The 22,226-nt window shown below is 33.2% G+C and overlaps 1 protein-coding gene across 3 annotated transcripts in view; it reads left to right on the forward strand.

Moving 5' to 3' along the window:
* LOC123713576 (proto-oncogene tyrosine-protein kinase ROS) overlaps positions 1 to 22,226 on the forward strand; it is a 34,886-nt gene that overhangs the window by 11,954 nt on the left and 706 nt on the right. Inside the window, exons 3-37 of one of the 3 annotated variants that reach the window (XM_045667300.1) lie at positions 2,845 to 2,904; positions 3,127 to 3,217; positions 3,629 to 3,852; positions 5,695 to 5,943; positions 6,226 to 6,373; positions 6,903 to 7,025; positions 7,328 to 7,661; positions 8,062 to 8,271; positions 8,684 to 9,085; positions 9,442 to 9,536; positions 9,866 to 10,004; positions 10,483 to 10,690; positions 10,882 to 11,071; positions 11,564 to 11,682; positions 12,041 to 12,239; positions 12,509 to 12,675; positions 12,753 to 12,937; positions 13,243 to 13,447; positions 13,606 to 13,875; positions 14,053 to 14,258; positions 14,466 to 15,292; positions 15,507 to 15,644; positions 15,911 to 16,145; positions 16,609 to 16,805; positions 17,166 to 17,301; positions 17,507 to 17,640; positions 18,008 to 18,223; positions 18,353 to 18,492; positions 18,651 to 18,815; positions 19,278 to 19,472; positions 19,658 to 19,877; positions 20,093 to 20,190; positions 20,586 to 20,695; positions 21,180 to 21,343; positions 22,032 to 22,082. In XM_045667300.1, the coding sequence (XP_045523256.1) occupies positions 2,845 to 2,904; positions 3,127 to 3,217; positions 3,629 to 3,852; positions 5,695 to 5,943; positions 6,226 to 6,373; positions 6,903 to 7,025; positions 7,328 to 7,661; positions 8,062 to 8,271; positions 8,684 to 9,085; positions 9,442 to 9,536; positions 9,866 to 10,004; positions 10,483 to 10,690; positions 10,882 to 11,071; positions 11,564 to 11,682; positions 12,041 to 12,239; positions 12,509 to 12,675; positions 12,753 to 12,937; positions 13,243 to 13,447; positions 13,606 to 13,875; positions 14,053 to 14,258; positions 14,466 to 15,292; positions 15,507 to 15,644; positions 15,911 to 16,145; positions 16,609 to 16,805; positions 17,166 to 17,301; positions 17,507 to 17,640; positions 18,008 to 18,223; positions 18,353 to 18,492; positions 18,651 to 18,815; positions 19,278 to 19,472; positions 19,658 to 19,877; positions 20,093 to 20,190; positions 20,586 to 20,695; positions 21,180 to 21,343; positions 22,032 to 22,082 (6,850 nt within the window). The remainder of the gene's footprint in view (positions 1 to 2,844; positions 2,905 to 3,126; positions 3,218 to 3,628; positions 3,853 to 5,694; positions 5,944 to 6,225; positions 6,374 to 6,902; positions 7,026 to 7,327; positions 7,662 to 8,061; positions 8,272 to 8,683; positions 9,086 to 9,441; positions 9,537 to 9,865; positions 10,005 to 10,482; positions 10,691 to 10,881; positions 11,072 to 11,563; positions 11,683 to 12,040; positions 12,240 to 12,508; positions 12,676 to 12,752; positions 12,938 to 13,242; positions 13,448 to 13,605; positions 13,876 to 14,052; positions 14,259 to 14,465; positions 15,293 to 15,506; positions 15,645 to 15,910; positions 16,146 to 16,608; positions 16,806 to 17,165; positions 17,302 to 17,506; positions 17,641 to 18,007; positions 18,224 to 18,352; positions 18,493 to 18,650; positions 18,816 to 19,277; positions 19,473 to 19,657; positions 19,878 to 20,092; positions 20,191 to 20,585; positions 20,696 to 21,179; positions 21,344 to 22,031; positions 22,083 to 22,226) is intronic. The other 2 variants (XM_045667301.1, XM_045667303.1) reach the window with 2 other exon arrangements.

Below are 22,226 nucleotides of genomic sequence, written 5' to 3' on the forward strand. Positions count from 1 at the left end.
GTCAGACGAGATTAGAAAAACGAATGCTCATAGTAATCATAAAGTAAGTAACTATAGACTGAAGTAGCTCCTATTGATGTAATCTGAGAGTATATATCTTACATTTCTAAACTATTAAATTATGATATTATTTTAAATTAAACCTGGCAGGAGTTTTAATACATTTTTATTGTGAAATGAGTCCATCCGTTCCTACCAAGGGTACGCTAGGCGTGGTGTTGTGACAAGTGAACCGTCTATGGCGGAAGGGCCATGTTAACTGTAGAATTAATAGTGACATATATGTCGCATAATAACTGGCATCCTTTTAAAATTGGAATATAAAGAAATACTAAATAAATACTCGATTGACTAACATTAATGTAATATTATCCGCTTCTGATTAAACAATAATCAGAAACAAAATAAACAAACCCCTTCTAAGTGTCCATGTTAATAGCATGATCATAACAAAGCAACAAATATACAATATATATATATATATTCAAAGTAATTTAAGTAAGCTTTGTACAAAGCCTCTACGCCTCTGTGTAAAGCCTAAAGTACTGAGGCATTTATTTGTTCCTTATTAAGCACTGTTTAGTATAAATACATAACATTGTTCACACACTAATTGTCGGATCATCCGTACGTGGTGCTAACTGGTGAATCAGGTGCCCCAGATCGCGTTAATGATTGTGCGTCCGAGGTCTCGACCCAGACAATTACGCACCCAAAACAAAATGCACTGATCCTTATAGCATTATACTAGTGACTAGATGTAGGTGTGTGTATATATGTAGTAATAAGTGTAAATACCAGTAATGACAACTTATTTAAAATAAATAAATAGATACCATAAACAGTATACCAAAACATTTGTTTGTATTCAACGCGTCCTATATTGCAAAATCTAAGAATATTCTTTTAAGTATAAGATATTCCTCTTTTAATAAATTTCAATGATTTCATCTTCCGTATAGTATTTCACATATACACAATAAATAATTGGAATAATACTAAGAAAACTGTAATAAATAATTTATGTACAAAACTTTCGACGTTTCGAGTCATCGCCGACCACGAATGCTCTTCCAGAACTCTTTATTTCGCATTTATATTTTCGTTTTGTTTGCAATATGTAGTACTTACACAAACATATATAGTCTTATAGTCCATGCAACTAAAAGACTATAATATTTTTGTTTTAGTGTTAGATTTAGAGATATTAAAATTTTTAATATGTAAAATGAAAGGAATAAATGATGTAAATGAAATTATATTATTAAAATAAATAGGGATCATGTACTTAATTTATGTTGATTGCTTTATCTATTCACTAATATTATGACATTTCAACGAATAGATAACTTCATTAAAATGAAGAACGCCCACTGAGTTTGTAATTTATGTGATACAAAAATTTGTTCACTTAATTGTGCTTAATGGGATAATGCGTTTTCAAGTCGTCTAAGCTAACAAAAGCTATGCAGTTTTAGTAAATAAGTTTTAAAAAAATACAATTATAATAAATATTTAATTACAATTAATATTTTTCTCCAGCTTTTGCATATTTTAACTTAATTTAATTACTTAGGACTGCAATACATTGTCATTTTTAAAAATAAATATTGTTCTTTGTTTAAAAACGTTATACGACTCCAAGACACCCGTCGTCTTTAAATAGGTCGAGGCACCTGCCATGACTAAATCACCACCCGTAAAGGCCGTCTCTCGACCGTAAAAGTCCGTTAAAAGCACCTTCTCACGATCCTGTTAATTCCTGTATACGTTAGAAACGTAAAACAGAGCCAATGACACGGCACTTGAGTTTAGTTTTTAGACGTCCCATGTGCACGTGGCGTAAACAGGCGCGAAATTCATTCGTTGATTTACAAAACAATCGTAAACAAAACATTTGGCCTATTTTTATTGATCTGAATTCTTTTGTCTTGTTTTGTTCATATGTTAAAAATATTATAAAAAATATAATCGATACATTGTGAGATGATTTGCTAGCAATTTTCAAATATATTTTGAGTTTCAACTGTGTTCTTTGAAGCATTTGTTTTGTTGTTAATTTTGTCACTGTCACTAAAGTATTTTTATTAAATTTATTAGAATACTTATGGGGATCAAAAGGGTCATAAAGACGCCTGTACAGGGAGAAACGAATCCTGAAAGTTTAGTTTCAAGTTAATTAACATGAAAATAATAAATACAATTGCCTATGTTTGTAGTTTTTTCGCTAACAACTATGATATCCAACATTGATGTACGTAGAACATCCATTTTAATTCTATTAGAGCCCGTACGGTGTCGATATAATTGAAGGAAATTATATTATGGTAAACACGGGCACGTCATTTGTTTATCACGTCATCACTAATTTTAAAACGTGTAATTAACTGGGATTATTTAAATGGTAATGAAGATTAAATTTTGAATTGTAAAAACACCAAAATATTATAATTAAATGGATAACATTTCGTCAGCCTCATTTCTACATGATAGTAAACCAACTTATTATTTAAAATTTAGTTTTATTCTTAAAAAAGTATTTGTTCCCACAATTCAAACTCATTTTGTCTTTATTCGTTTTGTTTATTCTCTAAATCCCATTACGTACCAATAATCACATTTATTAGCCAACGACTAGTAATCAATAAGTCTTTATTATTGTTATATTATTATATGGTTTCTTATGTATCTATATAATTTCCAATTATCATTTATATGTAATTTTTTTTTAAACTATATACAGATGTTTTACCTGAGAACCTTTTCTGAATCCATTTCACACCGCTTAACCCATATCGTTTTCCGCTTCATAAACTAAATTAATAAAGACTTTATTTTTTACAGTGCAGAATGGGGTGCAGCCTGTGGTTAGAAGGTTTGGATGTATCTTGTCAATCAGCTTGTGTAAGTATCAAATGTAAACTTGAAAATAACATCTTTGAATTTTTAAATTAGATTTTATCAATGATTTTATAATTGGATTGGGATCTTTTGTATGACAATTGTTTTCCATTGTTAATAAAACAATATAAGCGATATAGCAAATAATTCAATAATTTATTTTTATTATTCATTATTTCCCGAAGATCCCAATAAACTAGGATCTTATAGCTGCCTTTATTTCAGAATGTTACTTCAGAAACCGCGCTTTCACGAGAATTGTACTGCGTGATGGGATGCAATGAAGCTCTTAACACTTATTTTCAAATGATAAAAGGTAGGATATATTTTTTAAGATGTACCTCACATACAGAACGGTGTATATTTAGAACGGTGATTTATAAAGTGGCAGCGCTAGTCTTGAACTCTTTTTTTGCATAGATCGTTGGTCTATTAGGTAATGACAAAGCTAAATTTTGAAAACAATTGGTGCATATAATTTCCCTTTTTTTAATTTATTTATTATTTATAAGCAATTGGAAGTTGTTAAGTTGTCTTCGTGAATTACTATGATACGATAAGATAGGTATAAGTCCAGAATCCTGTTCGAATCCTGTCAAATACTGGCGAGTTATTTAAAAGGTTTAAAGAATTTATTCTTTCATTTGTGGTCAAATACTTTTTATGTTAAAGGAAATTCGAAAATTTTAGAAATTAACAGTGACGAATGTCAACTTATTCTTTTTAGACCTAATCGGAACGCCACCTGCACCAGCACTAGTAGCGGACAGTTTAACAGCGACCTCGCTATCCTTAGTATGGGAAGGAAATCCAAAGCTTGGAAATCTCACCTACCTTGTTCAATGGAGATACGAGGAGTTACCTGGCAGCTGGCAATATTACTCCAATTCTAGTCATTCAGATAGATCCATTATCCATGTTGAAAATTTGAGACCGTATACCAAATATCGAGTAAGTTTATTATGTACCTTACTACTTCGAGACTTTGTCATTGGAATGGTAAAGTCACGACTGCATTGCATTGTGTATGAAAAATAACAGCATCTTCAGCTATTGGGAATACTTATATTTAAATTATGATTTTTTTTTTAAATTAATATGTGCCGAATTTTTACCATAAAATACAGAGTGCAACATCCCTTGATTTAACGTCAAACGCTACAAAACGTCTGATTGGATTGTCTTACTGTCCATAAAATGTAACATTTCATAAATGACAACGTCACTATATTAGTAAGTTTACACTGTATTTCTAATCTAATAACGATACTTAAAGAAAACAATAATAATCTAAATCGTACATAATGCACGAAAATGCCTACAAACAGACGAAAATTCTATATAATTCAAACAAGATTCGGTAAATAGATTTAGGATACACAGATACTTTACAGATAAAATTCCCCTCTATAATAAGAGGATGTCACAAATATTTAAGCGCGTTAATTTGGTCGAAGCGTGATGTATATTTTGACAAAAAACTCAGTTTTCAGTTTCATTCACTGAAACACTTTTAATGTAACAAAATCTGTGCGTTTTTATTAAACTTTCTTTCATTAGTCCTATAATAAACAAAAAAATAACATAAAGTTACAAAATGTAACTTTTTAAAATTTTCCAGCTTATTTTTCACTTTCCTTTATTCAACTATGGCGAAAATGTACGAATTTAACACTGTCTTTTCATTAGTTAGCATAAAACTATTGCAATAGACTTACATCAAGGTGACGTTATTTTAACAATCCACAGTGTTTTGGCTTTATGTGTGGTAAATATATTTTTTTTATTATTTAAATTACAAGTGTATAATGTGGACGAGAAGTGGGTGCAATTATTGCTTATCGGCTAGGCCTCAGTTATGCGCTTTGTATGGTAGTATGCAGTTATGTATGGTATCCTTTTATGGGGCAATTCGGTAGATGAGAAAAATGATTTTATTACTCAGAAAAAAATTATTATGGCTATTATAACTGTAACAAAGTATGCCGAGGGATCCAACACGGCTGCATGCATGTTTCACTGTGATGTATTCAAAAAAATTTAAGATACCTATATAGCGTGGGCGAGTATTTGGACCAAAAGTTTGACAATTATAAATAGCTTAACTTATTATTATGACATTGTACTGATGTTCTTATTATGACTTAATGAAAATGAATAGGACATTTGCATGCCTATTTTATATGGCTGATTGTGCGGAATTCTATAATTGTTCGATCTAAAGCACTTTAATCATAAATTATTATTATTATTTTAATAATAACAACAACAATGTGGCAATAATTAAATACTTTATTGGTAATACTAAATCACAATACTACCTAGACTTAGTTTAATATATGTTGTCATGCCTGAAATATGTAGTAACGTAAGCCTAAAACTTCATTATTTAAACTCTCATTTGGACGAGTTTCGTGAAAACCACGGGCTTTTGACAACTTCACTGTCCATGGGAGGCGGTATCACATAACATCAGGCGAGTCTTCTACCCGTTGGCCTCCTATAACATAAAAAAGAATTGTAATGACAAGGAGAAATATTTCACCGAGTAATTCGTACCATGGAGGAACAATATATGGGGGATGGGACGTGCATATGAAGGCGGGTTACTGCTCGAGCTTTGAAACGAGCCCTACCTACATCACATTGATGTAAATCCAAAAATTAAAGCTGCTCGATGAAAATAACATAAAAGTTACTTAGCCTCTCGGAAACAATGCGTGTACTTGCATATATATCAGCGATTCATTTGATTTACGTAGAAGCTTTATAATAATTTCTATATATTTCCAGTTCCGTCTCGCAATATTCCTTTCGGGTCGGAATGGCGCTGGTGAGCCTGTTTATTCAGCGCCATCGGTTGTCATATTGACGTCAGACAGTGGTAAACCGAGCTCTGCACCTGCATCTTTGAGAGCTGCTGCGCCAGACTCAAGCAGAGTTGCTATTTCCTGGGAGCCAGGACCATTTCCCAATGGCCAGATAATATCATATGTCCTACGACTGGCTGATACACAACCCAACACTATAGATGTTTTGGAGGTTAGTATTTTTCAAGGAGATCCAAAAATGTTTCTTTTTTATTATAATATTAGTAAATTCGTCGGTCCTTTTTATTCAGCGAATCGAATGTTATTTTTAAAAACCTATTAAAATTCTAATTTATTAGTTATTGGATTTAAAAAAGTTACGGGCCGTTTATTGACAGTACTTCCCGTCAAAGATTTAAATTAAGAATCATTTTTTTTCACTGACATTCATATGTGAACTTTAAATTACCTATATCAACAAATTTATCATGATTTTGATTAAATATTTCTTTAGGATATGCCAGCGTCAAACAAAAATTTGTTCTACATGTTCCAAAATTTGGCACCAGCTCGTCAGTACAATGTGTCTGTAGCAATGCGGAACGCTGTTGGGGAGGGACCGAGAGCTTATGTGCTTATATCTACACCATCTTTACCTACTTGTAAGTAACAGTTATATTATCTCATTATTGCTTTAAACAAATTTAAAATTTTAAGTCATCTGTTTATTTTTTATACGTAAAAACGTAGTTAAAAAGTTTTTTTTTAATCATATTTATTACCTTTAATACATACTTAATGTACTTTATGTTATGTGTAAAGGGTAAATATTAATTTCTATAATATTTAATTAATTTAAAAATTAATTAAATATTAAATCGTTCTAAAAAGAAAGTTTCAAAAAATATCATACGAGTCTATTAGTTACTTACTTGGTGTCTTTCATTTTACACAAAATTATTTACATAAGTTAACGCTTCGTTAGAGCATTCGTGTTCAGCAAGAAAAGATTTAAAGCTATATAAGAACTTTTATTTAAGAACACCTTAAAATCACTATATTTTCGATCAATAAGCATAAATGGAGTTTGGTACACTTCTTTCTCTTCGGTTCGGATAAATCTTCGTCCTCAAATATACACTTATATTTTCAAGTACATTCAAATATTATAATACTTAAATTACATTTCAGCGGTTCCATCACAACAGCCAATTCTTATATTGGGCGGGGAACATAATATTCTTGCAGCATCCGCTAACGATATGCTGTCGGACCCAGTTGAAGAGTTATACAGTACGGAGCATATTATTACAGGTAATTGGCATATTTCTCTACAGCAAACAAAATCATGTTTAATTTGACAACGCTATATTTGGCAATTGTCTTTAGCACTTCGTTATGCCATTATAACAACACCATTATTGGCATTTAAAATACCAGTGGCGCTATATCCTTTATCTGGGCCTCAGATTTATGTTTCATGTGTTTCTTTTTCATAGCCATACGCAGCGTGTGTATTGTATTATTTATTTATAAAAGAGAATTACAGATTCGCTACGTATCTTATACATATTATATGTATTTAATACCTATGTCATACGTCTGTCTATTTACAGGAGTAGGCGTTGATGTATCCAGTGATAACCTATTTATATCTGTATCAAATGGATTCGTTTACAAAAGCTCTTTATCAAAGAAAAGTCCACCGGAAGCTATTTTATCCCCAAAAACCATAGATTATAAGCCTTTGGACCTTTCAGTGGATTGGCTCAACCAACACTTATATGTGCTTGGTGAAGTTTATTATTATAAGGGATCGAACAGAACGAATTCCAGCCTATACCCAAGTTGGATAATATCGAGATGCGATTTCGACGGTAAAAATGGTATTGTAGCTTCATCGGGTTTTAATTCACGACCCATACACTTTGAAGTGGATGCTTATAACGGGTAAGTCAATTTATTGATCGCTGTTGCTGTGCAATCTTTCGTGTCTATAACACAAATAATAAATTACTTGAATATCTTTTATTTACGAAAAAAATATATATCATAGCAAATTTTATCTAATTGTATACATATTTTTTACTATTTTATGTCATCATCTATGAGGAAATTGCTGTAAATCTGCATATTAATACTTGAACGGCCCCTATTGCATTAAGTGGAATTAGAATTAGCTATTTTGGATACCAAAGATTTGCCAGAAAACTTAGAATTACGCAGTACACCAACTCAACAAACTATAAAAATACTTCCAAAGACAACACAATCATCCAACATATTAATGACTTATAGATTTGAACTAATGTCATAAATTTAACGAGAACATTTTTCTTATTTTTTTCAGTTATCTGTTTTGGGCCCTGAGAGGTATAGAACGTGGAGGATTATACCGGTTAGACCTGGCTAACATCTCCAACGGCGTCAAACACGATTGTCGCCCAAAACAAATAGTATACGATGCTAACCTAGGCGCCTTTACCGTAGATCACGCTGACTTTAGACTTCTTGTTACTCATATAAGAAGAAATACAGTCCTAGCCGTTTCTTTGGATGGGTAAGACCATTTTAACGTGTTATTATTACAGTATTTTAATTTATTTTATGGGCAAACAAACCAAGTGTCATAACGTATTTTTTTTTATTTAAGGCATTTTAGTGGAAAAAATTTGAAATAATATCTTTTTTAGTCTCACTTTTTAAATTTATCGGTCCGATAGTTGTTTTAATATTGATGAAAGTGTTTTATAATTTTTAAAAAACAAAATATTTTTTCAAATAAGTTCCGTTGTGCATTTTTGATATTATATGATTCACTTTTGCGTTTATCAAAAATAGTCACCATTCATAACTGGAATACATTGAATTACTAATAATCCTGTATACAATATTAATATATATATATATATATCGGTTGTTAATACTCCATGCAAAATGTGTACAATTATCATACTTTTTTTACATTTCAGACGTGAAGTATCAGACTTCCGCAGCAACACACAACGACCAATGTTCTTCTCACCACGGTCTATAGCATATGCCAATGGTCTCTTCTACTGGACGAATGGAAACGAAATCCTAATGGAGGAATATCATCCAAAACGAGACAGCTACTTCCACAACGAGTATCCCGTAACATATAATACTAAGACCATTGCGATGAGGGAAGTTCTAGTGGCTTTGAGGAGTTGTCAGCCGATTCCAGTTCCTGTTAATCCACCGTTAGGGGTTCAGGCTGTGATGGGGATTAACAGGGCAAAGATTTCCTGGTCGGCCCCACATCTTTTGGGTCATCAGGGAACAGGCGCTTGGCAGCAGTGGACTTTTCATTTGCAATTGACGAATGTTATTACCGGCGAGACTATCGGCATGTAAGTATTATTTTGAACATGTACCCATATTGAAAATATTCTTATTATTTTTTATATTAGATTCTTTACCTTTTCAAGACAGGGACGACCTTCAGTAATGAAGACTTCGAGGAACAGATAATGTAATAAAGTAATAATTTCAGTGTAGAAGTTGATTTAAAAATTATATACGTCTTAATGACGAGAAACGGTCCCAGGAACATTTGGTTTTAATATTATTATCAGTTGTCTTTAAATGTTTCTAAAAGTAGCAAATGAAAGTCATCCAGTTGGACTATTACCGAAAAGGCCTTTAAAAGTTTCGAAAATAATTACATCAACTGACTTGTTTTTGACTTAAGTGTTTTGTTTTTTAGTAAAAATATTAACGAAACAACGCACATCGTTGACAATATCGAGCAAGATACGCAGTACGTCATAAGAATCGCAGCCGTCACCCAATCTGGCTCAGGTAGGAAAGACACACTAATCAGGCTGCTCTAATCTGTGTGGTATTGGCATTATTGGAATAATGTGAACATTAGACATGGCAACTGAGTATTTTCCTCCTAGAAAAACGGATTAATCCGCTAATCAAAATTTAATACAATGTCTAAAATCATTGAATGATTTCCCAATTAATTGAGATTTTTAGAATTTTTTAATAGAAATATATAGTTTAAAATCAACATTAAAGGGCTTTTAATAACATCAAAATAAATAAAGATTTACATTCATCTAGAATCTATAAGCAATCAAATAGCAATATTGCTAGACTATTAATATTATTTTATGTTCTAGGCCCGTGGTCATCCGAATTTATTGGTAAAACGTTAAAATCATCTCCAACTACTCTACAAAGCACTTTATTGTGGTCCGGCCCCGACGGCCTTCTCCAAACAGACCTAACGGGAGATAATTTGCAAACCTTAATTGATCGGTAAATAATCTTCTATGTATACTACTAATCCTATAAATGGTACTTAAATTAAAAAAAAATCATTACGGCTATTAATATTTTTGTCAAGATCTCTATATTCCAAATATTTAAGTTATGTCGTAGCATAAGCATGTATTTATTATGCACATAAAATTCTTATGTTCTTAACCTAATACCGCGCTTAGGTTACATTTTTTAGTTATTATTTATTGTTGTTTAATTTTTTCCCTTGCTACTGTTCTAATATAATTGATGTGTATATGAGTAAATTTTTTGATGTCATAATTTTTAGTATAATTTTATGCATAAAAGTAATATTAACGTGAGCTTCACACAGAAACATGAACTATAAATTTCGTCAAATATTAATATACGTTAATGAGAGAATGACTATTTTTAACATTTTAATTATTCGTACAATTTGTGTGTTTTGCGCGAATTCTTTTCGAGTGTTCTAAACAAATTAATTTAATTACAGCAATTATCTGGAACTGCAACACCTATACATAACAGATATATCCTGGTACCGAGACCAACTCTACTTAGTGACCAACGCATCAACTGTTATGTGGTACAATTCCACAACGCATGGCAAAGGTTTTATGCCCAATATGAATAATGTAGGCAGTCTAGCGGTTGATTGGGTCGGGAAGAAAATTTACTGGTCGAATCCTAAACAACAATTGGTGAGTGGTTTTCACATACTTACGGTAATGATAAAAAATTTATAATTAATAATAAAAAAAATATTATATATATAATAATAAAATTATATGCAAATTCTCCGGTAAAATTGTCCTAAATTTAAAGTCTGAATTCGTAAGCGATTTGAAATGTCAATTTTTCACAGATGGGTTAATAAAATATATTTTTTTAGATAACTCGCAGTAACTTTGATGGAAGTAACAAAGAACCAGTACCCATAGTGACAGTTGCCAAAGAACTAACTATCGATTCTCTAGGAGCCTATATTTATTGGAACACGGGTCATGCCGTGGAAGCAGCGAGATTAAATGGCGAAAATAAAATTATATACTATCCTGCACAGCTCTTTAGTGGAAAACAAGGTTATTAATGAATTTGTTAGCAACCTCTTGAACATGCTTATAAACTAACACTAATTATCAGATTACAAAAGTACCGCTCTGTTTCTTTCCATCACAGCGTAAACACAATTTGACAGAAAGAGATTAATAAGTAGGTTCATTTTTAAAATGGTGTAATTAGACTTCAATACTTTTTATGAACTTAAGGTTATAAACTTATATTTGACCTTTACCTGTCGTAATCTTTTAGACTGATAACTTAATAAACCTACAGTTTAGCAACTGCAGTATAAGTAATAACAATTCGTATTATGAACGAAAAAGTATAGTTAAATATTTGTATGAAATAGTTAAACAAAATTAAAAATAGATGCGCGAAATACATTTATAATCTGTTTTTGAGAAATGTAGACGCATTCAGTTTTTATCTGTATAAAATAAAATCTATATCTGTATAAAATATGCCATATTTATGATATAGATTTTATTTTAACTATTAAGTTAATATTCTAGTAATGGGATTAACAGCTGATTTAGAAAATAAATGGCTCTATTGGCTTGTACGAAGCTACGATGGCTCAGAACTTCACAGAGCTGTCACAGCAGACAAGATTTCACTTAGTCCTAACGAAGTAAGTACAAATTTACATTTAATTAAATTTAATTCAATCTTTCGGAGTTTTTAATACAACGAATCATTGATTCAAACGTGTCAATACATGGGGCAGATACATATTTGCGTCTGTTAATTGTTTAACTAGTCTTCCAACGCAAAACAATTACTTTTGAAAATTGAACCTATAAGCATACGTCTTTGCCCTAATTATTTTCAAGGCTTATATGTAATTTTCTTTTAGAATTTCTAAATAGAAACACGATATTACGGGCTCGGAGCCCACTTGGCCGTCCTATTTAGGTACCACTTAACATCATCCTGCCCGTTTGTCTCCTGTTACATAATAATAAACTAAAGATTAAAAATTCGTACAGCAGGTGACCGGGACTCTAGTCAGTCGCCTCTCAGGCACAGCGACACTGGGTCCATTGTGCTACTTTAGCGAGCGGCTAGTTTGGGTTCAGGATGCATCAAGAGCTGTGGTTTCAGACCTTGCGGGCAAATACACTGCAGAACTGATCCCAAGAGTGCATGTTATCGCTGTCAGAGATCCTACTTTACATGCTAACAGCGGTAAGTATTCTTTCAAATGCAATACACATCCATTTATACAACACCTTGTTGCTGGCTTCTTTAGGATAATAAGTGATCCTGCGTAGGCAACAAGCCGAGCTATAGAATCTGTAAGTTTATTTATTATATACAGATTATTATGTAACATTTTTTTCTAAACTTAGACCATATCCGTAGTCATAGTTTAGGTACATTTGATCCTAGTTAAATTCGGATATTTCATTGATATTCACAGTTTTTTTAAATATTATATACATACTCTTTTCCAGAATCCATAATCGCGATACCAGAAACGATAAATGTTTCAACAATAGCTGTGGAAGGTACATGGGACAAATTCAACGTAACTTGGGCTCCGGCATCGAAGGTTAATGTCAACAGTAGCAGAGTTTATTATGACGTCAGTCTCTCGTTTCCGACTCATCACAAAATTGAGGTAAATTATCTACAATTGTGCTTTCGTCAACGGGTTATAGAACATATAAAATAAAATATGATGAAATATGTTTTTAGAAAACTGTAGTCACGTCATGGGTAGAGGTATCAGAGCGTAGTATAGATCCATATAGCGCAGTCGAGGTATCAGTACGTGCGCATACGCAGTGGGGCGGAGGCGCGGCGGCTCGTGCGAGACTACGTACACCACAAGCCCAGCCCTCCGCTCCCGCTACGCCAAGACTTTATGTACACAGGCACAGGTAATGATCTCACAACTTATATAATTTTTAGTTTATCAGTCTAAGTATATAAGACATTATTAAACGTCTGTTTTATAAGGTTTGAACTAATAGGAATTCTTTCAAGGAGTTATTCGATTTAACAGGCACGAAACTGATAGATTCGTTAAAATCAAAAGATTGAATTTGACCGATGATTTGATTAATTAAGCGATTTACTTAGACGGGATCTCGAAAAAATAAAAATATATATATTAAACTAAAATAATACTAAACGTCGCGTGATTCGATATTTTTTGTATTGTATGACATGTAAAATATTCCAGCGATGGTTCAATGCGTGCAATATTCCGCTGGGGCTCACCCCGTCGCAGTAATGGCATAGTACGAGGTTACGAGGCGCAGTGCTGGGCCGTTCCCCGCGCCCCTCGCCCCGCTACCCCTTCAGCGTGTGCGCCCGCCCGACTAGCGCCGCATCAAACGCAACTTGTGCTGACACACTTGCAACATAACACTACATATTACTTCCAGGTTTGTAGACATATAAAAATATATAATTGTGTATTTATCTTCTCTTCGATCTTTGCCTCCTTCTTCTAGGACTATGATACTAAAAACTTATTCCCTGTAACATTTCGTTCACAACAATTCTTAATACTAATTTAATTATAACATGCTTTTGCTTTCAGGTTCGGGCCTTCACCGACGCAGGCTATGGCCAATATAGCGAAATCGTTTCCGCCTTTTCAGATGAAATTAATCCAATCCCAAAAGTAATGATTTCGTCACAAGAATCGATAAAAATAATAGACTTAGGTACGGGTGATAGTGAGATAATACCTAAAAGTACTGGAATACCCTTAGATTTTGCTATAGACATCGAAGAAAATGTTGCATATTGGGTGAATGACCTTGAAGAAATTTTTTCTTCACGAATTAATGGCAGTGGACATTATAAGGTACGTCAAGTATTCAATCAATAATGAACTAAAATGATTTGTGATTATAATAAGTATCTATTTGTAATACAATACTGTAAATCACTTGCTTTTAAATAGTACGTAAAGCAGGAACTATTTAACAGTAATAATAGAGTCATAAAAAGGTAGAGAGGTATTAGATAAATTTTCTTTCAGCTTACATCCATAAACGGCACAGCAACCAGCATATGCGTTGATTGGGTTAGTCGATCGGTCTACTGGTCACAGTTAGAGCGGGCATCTATAGAGTCGCACGTAGTGTACCGAGCCGATTTGGGCCTGCCTAACACGAGCCCGCGTATTGCTAGAGTGCTTAAGAGACACCAACGAATACATAGCTTGCAAGTTGTACCCTCTATGAGGTATGTTCATTTTTGTGTAATCTGTGCTTATTAATCACATTATGTTATGGCATAACTTGCTTCTTCAAAGCAATTAATATTATTGCCTTATCCAAAGCTGGTTCCTAGTCCAAATATAAATACAAGTTAATTAATTGGTGACCCTTATAAACCAGTAGCTTCCGTTCTATTAACAATATTATTTCTGACATATTTTTATTATTTTAGGTCATTATTCTGGTATGAAGAAAGTAGTCACACGGGATTTGGGACTCTATTGACATCTCATGTCAATGGCTCAAATGTGAGGCCATTCTTCAATTATTCTGATAGTTCAGAGCTAGATTTCAGAGATGACTGTAACTGCCCTGAAAATCCTCAAATAGCAAAATCGTTTGTTATCGATCTGACTAATGATATTGAGATATTCTTTATTGATCCTTGGTTGTATAGAATTGTGGCAACAGATATAACGGGCTGTCACTGTAGAGTAGTCGTTGATGCTACTGAGAAAAAGAAATATGGTTTCATACCTATGTCCCTAACCGTTGACAGTAAATACATTTACTGGTACAACTCATCAGAAAGGTCAATATTCTATACAAACAAATTCAAAAAGAACAAAATAGACCAAGTGAAGTCCACTTTCGGTTATAAAATAATGGCGTTGGATGTTTCCAATCAACCATACCCGCCGAGACCCTGCTTATTCCCGAATGCCGAAAAACTTATACCACGAGTACTATCCAATTCAGCGAACAGCATCAAAATGCAGATGCCAATAATAATAAAGCCGAATAATTGTACCAAGTTAGAATACGAGATGACATTAACAGAATACACCGTATTATACCGCTTACATAGCCTCGACACAACGCCTTGTGACAGAGATTCCTGTTTTCATTTAACAACAACGAACACTGAAATAATATTGAATGATCTTAAACCATTCACGAATTATACCGTGAGGATTGAAGTCACCAACTATTACGCGAAATTGCATGAGATGAAGCCAATCATCGGTCCAATGTGCTTGTTGCAGACGGCAGCTGAAGGTACTAAGAGTTTAGTTTTTTTCGATTCCTAATCTTGTCCATTTTATACCGCTCTTGAATTATATGTTGTTTTAATTATTCTAAGGAGTATGATGGTGTACCAATTAATTTCCAGCTTTTAGTATTGAGATTGAAAAGAAGAGCAAAAGTTTGCGATCACTTTATATTATTTCGCTGGTTGTGTTTTGACATTTATTTATTCTATAAATTCCAGCCCCAACAGCGCCAAAAAACGTAACGGGTACAGTTTTAAGCCCAGTGTTAGCCCGAGTTGAGTGGACTCCTGAGCCTGGCTTATGGTACGAACTTCATTGGCGAACTGATGATTCACCTTCTTTACCGCATCGTAAAGGTTAGTTTTTAACAAATTTCTTTAAGTGTCATCAATATTGGTTATATGTATAGTGAATGTAAATGATTAGGTACGCATCGTAAGGATATCTTACATTAATTAATATTTTGAAAATTATTATTAGTTTTAAATACTAAAATATTACCATAAAATAAATTGTATTACGGTAATGTATTATAATTCCTAATCTCATTAATCTAGTATTATCTTTAAAAAAATCTTAGAATAATTTCGAAGTGACGGTAATTTGTGTATAAATTTTACAGAGCACAACACATTCGAAGTATCTGAAGGCGGTAGTGCAATAATGACGCCTCTATCCCCAAGCACGCTCTACACAGTTTGGGTGCGCGCACGTTCTCGTCACTCCGCCGTATCTGCTGACTCTTTGCCATTGCGTCTGCGCACTTTTCCACCCCCAGCGCCCATATCGCTTAAGAACGCTACGGCGTATAAATTAACAGTTATATGGCCAGCACCAACCAGTTATACGTTGAACCAGTGAGTTATCGTCTAAAATCTTTAAACATATCATAAACCTGTAACAGCTGTTAAATGATTTGTCCTTGCGAGACAAAACATATTGAACTAAATTAGGCTTATAGGAGGCGTATGAACACATATTATTATAGTGTAGTTATTTATTTTTATCAGTCTTCTTCCCCTTTCATAGGATGAAGCTTTTGTCAATAATGTGTCATAGTTTAAATAAGATATTGCAATGGTAACAATTTTTGGAGTAAAACTTGAAAAAATAACTTATACATTGTATTGTATGTGCTATTTATAGAATTTAGTATGCTACGCTTTGCAGTCACAAATTATAAAGATAAAAACTGCTTGAACAAGCAGATACAAGCGCCATTTCGTTGTTTATAGTGCTTTCAGGCAATCATGATCAATAACTTGTAGTACAGTAAAACAAAGACTACATTATCAGACACCTACTTTCGTAACGTTTCAGATACGTCGTTCAGTACAGCGAAACGGGCGGTACAATTGACCTTTGGATGCCATGTACACAAAGTGGAAACGCGGAATGGTCTGCCAAAGATCTGCGTCCGAAAACAAAATACCGATTCCGATTGAGTTTGCAATACGTCAATAATACGCTCCCTTACTTCTGGCCACGAGACCACAACTTTGTATTTGAAACTATCGGTAAGATTTTTGCACTTGTAACTTGTTTCTAACATTCGATATAAGATTTAACCTAGAAGAAAATAAATTATTCACTATGTTTAATTGTTTTATATTTTACATCTTACAAAAGTTACCAATGATAATGTTCAGTGTTTATAAACACTGTAAGCATATTACAAGAATAAGGCTTAAAATTTAAAACATTAATAGGTACTATTGAGATTTCTTCGTCATATACAAGTGCATTATGCACTTGTTATAAAAAAAATACTTTGTTGCAATTTTATAGAACTCTATGTAAATGAGACTTGCGATGTTCTTGTGATATTTAAAAATACGGTAGACACATAAAATTGGCAAATGTATTATTGCGTGTAGGTGACGTTCCTGGACCTCCCGGTGTCCTACGTGTTGAAGCCGTGGGAGAAAAGATTGTTCGAGCATGGTGGGCTGAACCGGACCCACGCGGGGATCCTGTGACACACTACCGAATTTGGGGCACTCCTAGCAAAAGGTTCGTGCTATATATGCCCTTTGTATAAATGTTATATTTACACATTACATTTGTATAAAGAAATTTAAAAAACGTCATCTAAAGTAAAATAAAAATTGTCCGAATTTTTCGTTCATCAAAAGTCCAATATGCGTTTAAGGTTTGTAATTTAACAATGAAATGTTTCTCCGGTCTTTTATTACAATTAAGGTTTTATAATTTGTAGGATTGAGAATATCGATGATAATTCGTTGAGCAACGTGAGCGAACTATTACGGGCAGATCTTCCAGCCGATATTGATGATGAATTGAAGACGCGAATTATACGTGAAGGATTGGAACTATTACACAATGGAACTGGTGAGATATTTGTGATTTATTTATTTCATTTGGAATCCCATAACAAATTTGAATGATATATACCACATAACAACAAAAAGAAAACAGCGGAGAATGAATTATGTACATATAGAGGAATTTATGAATATATAAATTGCCTTTATGTATACTTCGTGGTACTATGTAGCTACATTGGATAATTACTTGTTTACATTACTTATTACTTAATCAAACCCCTCATAAAGCAATTCATGGAAACAATTTTAATACCTTTAATCCATATTTAAAAGTTAAGACAAATTATTATTTGTTGTTAATTTCATAACTATTTCCACTTTATTAATTTAAAGTAATAAGTAATAGGCTTATATTTCTTCCTACTTTCCAGAAAGCTACTGGTTAATTGGATCGGGTGATATAGGTGCAGGGTATACCGCACGTGTACAGGCCCGTAACTCGTATGGGTGGGGTGAGCTGTCCCCAGCAGGGGAATTGCATGCAGCGCCCCTTATTCACCCAGCAAGGCCTCACCCGGCTGTGTTAGCTATGGCAATAATCACACTTGCAGTTATTGTCCTAGCTGTTGCGTTGGCCTTGTTTTACAGTAAGTAGGCGTTATGTCATTTAAGTTTATATTATGTATTTACAGAGCTGATTTTATAGTTCATATATTTATACTTTAATATTGAATAATGTCTTATAGCAGTTTTAAAATTTAAGTTTGATTTTTCAGGTTATAATAAAAGAAGTAAAAAAAAAGCGGCACTAGAAAATCAAGTTACATCCCCGGTGATACGGAGGGGCCCAGACGTAGAACTGGCTACTTTGCGTCAATTGCCTATTAGGCATTCTACTAATATTCTTTATAACCAGGTATAAGCGCGAGAGCAATTCATTTTTTTTTATAAATATTCATTTTCTTTTTAAGTAGTTCAAACAACAGTAGTTATATTTTTTGTTATTACTATATGTTCAGAAATTAATATACTGAAATGATTATAATAATAATATTGCTTAATATTTGGATGCAGGGTGTATATTGTCCGTCGGACGCAGAACTAGCCGCGTTACCTCATATACGACGGGAGCAAATCACTTTAACTAAGTTTCTTGGCTCGGGAGCGTTTGGTGAAGTGTTTGAGGGACACGCAAGGCAAATCGACAGTAATACTCCCAACACTAAAGTTGCTGTGAAGGTGAGTCGAGATATTTTATTAAAATTATCAGTTGAAATCCTCTAAATATCTAAAAATATAAATGACTACCACTAAGTTAAAAGTTCAATGTTATACAGTTTTTTGCCGATTAAGAAGCCCAGCGGAGTGTTTAATCTCACTTCTCGACTACTTTACGTCCATCTAGATTTTTTTAGGTTATAAATGTACATACCTATATGAAAAATGTATATTTTGATTTTAGTTAGATAAATGATTTATGTTTATGTTTCAATGTTTAAATTAAAATAATTATTTGGTACATTAATTTCAAAAATATCTCGGTATTTATAGCTATTATATTAAATAATAATTTTAATAATAAATATTAATAGAATTACATTTCAATTTTCAATTATCTTTTCTCACATTTTATAACCAAACATTGAGACATGATAGATTATGAAATAAATTGAGTACTATATACTATATTATATCTTTTAGACCCTACGAAAAGGTGCAACTGAGCAGGAAAAGACTGAATTCCTAAAAGAAGCTGCTTTAATGTCTAACTTCAAACACGAACACATACTGCGATTACTAGGAGTTTGTCTCGATAACGATCCGAATTACATTATTATGGAACTTATGGAGGGAGGAGATTTACTAAGCTATCTTAGAGCGAAGCGAGCCTCTTTGGTAAGTTTTTCTTGCTTGCAAAAATCATAGTTGATTAATTAATTACAAGCAAGGGCATATCCATGATATTGCTTAGCATAACATATATCTCCAAGACCACGAGCTGGTTATAAGTTAATTTTGATTATTCGACACATTTTTTAGCATTAAACAGGATATTAATCCACAAATATTTGTTAAATTAGGGTACTCCAGAATCCCTAACACTACTGGATCTTCTCAACATGTGCGTCGATGTCACAAAAGGCTGTCGGTATTTAGAAGAGATGCATTTTGTTCATCGTGACTTGGCGTGTCGAAATTGCCTGGTCGCGGTACGTGACGGCAGGCGAATTGTCAAAATAGGAGACTTTGGCCTAGCCAGAGATATTTATAAGAACGACTACTATCGGAAAGAAGGCGAAGGTAAATTATTTTTATAAATCAATTTATTTTAAAATCGGTTTTTCAAAATCATATTATTAACTTAACATATAGTTCATATTCACGATTTATATTGTCACATTACAATTTCAGTTACTAGTCGAATTTCCTTAAAAAGATCACTAGAAAACTAAAAGTAATTTTTTATTAATATTTTCTGTAGATAAGTTAACAAATAACAATTATTTTTATAAAAGGTTTGCTACCGGTTCGCTGGATGGCAGTGGAATGTTTAGTCGACGGCGTGTTCTCGTGTCAGTCTGATGTGTGGGCTTGGGGCGTACTTTGTTGGGAGGTAAGCTAAACGCGCATTCAAGTTCGACAATTTTTTCTCTTGGGTTAATCTCAATTTTGGTTTCTTCAAGGCCCAACTCATTTCACTCGAATAGAATATTTAGTTTTTGACTTACTAAATTAGAATGTATCGCTATGACTTAAGCAATCGTTAACTTTCTCTGACTACGCGTTGTCTCTGATCGGATATCACATTTTGAATCACGGTTTTGCTTCGACTTTTCTATGTGCACAATTAGCACTTGTTTGTACTGTACAAGCAAGGCAAGTCGATCGTGAAGAAACCGACGTATCTTAGACGCAAATTGAACAAAATCTCTCTCTTTCTCACACACTGAAGCCTGATTACCGATTTCTCTATAAAAACCTGGGCTAATCAACAGTAATATTCTACAGGTACTATCTTTAGGCCAGCAGCCGTATCCGGGTCGTACCAACCGTCAAGTGCTGGGTTACGTGAGAGCTGGTGGAACGCCAGACCGACCGCCTAATTGTCCCCATTCACTGTAAGTTCGTTTAATGGGAATTTGGTGTAACCGCAAGTATGTAAACAAAAATTAAGTTTGTAGAAAGAACAGCTTTGATAGTGCGAATCCTAGAAAAACAAAAAAAATAACTCCATGTATTACCTTGACTCTTGCTGAGTTTTATTAATGTATTTTGATGCCTTATTGAATAAGTATTTTATTAATATATATTTCTTTGAAAGATTTATGTTCATTAAAATGGAAAGATACCGAAAATACGCACGAATATATGAATAAAATATTTTATTTAATGTCTTAAAATTTAAAGAATGTCTTTTGCAATTGGCTTGTAAAACGCAAGTAGTTCCCATGTTTGATTATGTTCAAAATAATTTTGTAATAATGAATATTTCTGTGTAGTTTACTTAGTAATTAAGAGAGTAATGTTTAAAGGAAATTAATTCTAATCAAATAAATAAAATATATACCTATACGATACTGACTTTGTGCTCTTCTTTCAAAGGTACGAGTTACTCCAAAAATGCTGGAGTTACGCAGCCGAAGCGCGACCATCATTCCGTCAGTGTCTCCGTATAGTGACGTCATTGCGTGACATCACTCCACCTGATCCTTTGCCCGTTTCACCTCCGGAGACAACGCATCATTACCTCCAATTACTTGGAGATGGTACGTAGTATATATGTTTTAATAATTAATCGGTAAAAAAATAATATCATAGCATCACGCGAGTGATAGAACAAAGAAATTATAAAATATTTATAGTATGGCTATGAAATCTTCACTACAGTGTTTTATAGATGATAAATTAATCACGCTTAAAGGCTGGATTCTAACGCTTAATTTCGTGATTCTTCTCGGTTTCATATGTTTGTTAAATGGCATCGCAGATTTTGTTTTTCAAAACTATAATACATAGTAATAAAGTCCTTTTTACAACTATATAAAGTCCTATACTTTAATTCGTCATAAATTATTTATTTTTATTAAAATATATAGTTGATTCAACACATATTAGTTAAGCATTTAGGATAAGATTTTAGAAACAAGAGTAATCTCTGAGTCGTTACCCTACGTGAAACATGTATTTGATTTTGACATTCGGAACTGATAGCTCGCGCTTAAATCTCATTACTGAATCTCACCCTTACAACTGGAGAGTAATCATTATCGTCATGGAATCTCGTTTAAGTAACATACATACTGAATACAAAGCAATCCCATTACAATTCAATATATTCAGTATAGGCTATGAAAGAATGGAAGTCTGGTTACCTATTCCAAACTGCTGTAGGCTTGAAAAGTAACCCTTGATACACCTAAATGTAAATGTAAACACACGCATGTGCATGTTTAGATGCTGTCGACAACCGCACCTACCTGCTCGACGAGAATGACAACGCCTTGGGTATGTTTGCTTTATCATTAAAGCATGGGATCATGCTTGATATACATTTAAATAACCATTTCATTTTAAAAGAAATATTCATAGACACTCCCAACCTGATCATTCCTATTAACGTCATCTTAAGAGACTTCAGCTTGCCATTTT

Source organism: Pieris brassicae, chromosome 8 (genome assembly GCF_905147105.1).
Source record: "Pieris brassicae chromosome 8, ilPieBrab1.1, whole genome shotgun sequence".
Classification (NCBI taxonomy): domain Eukaryota; kingdom Metazoa; phylum Arthropoda; class Insecta; order Lepidoptera; family Pieridae; genus Pieris; species Pieris brassicae.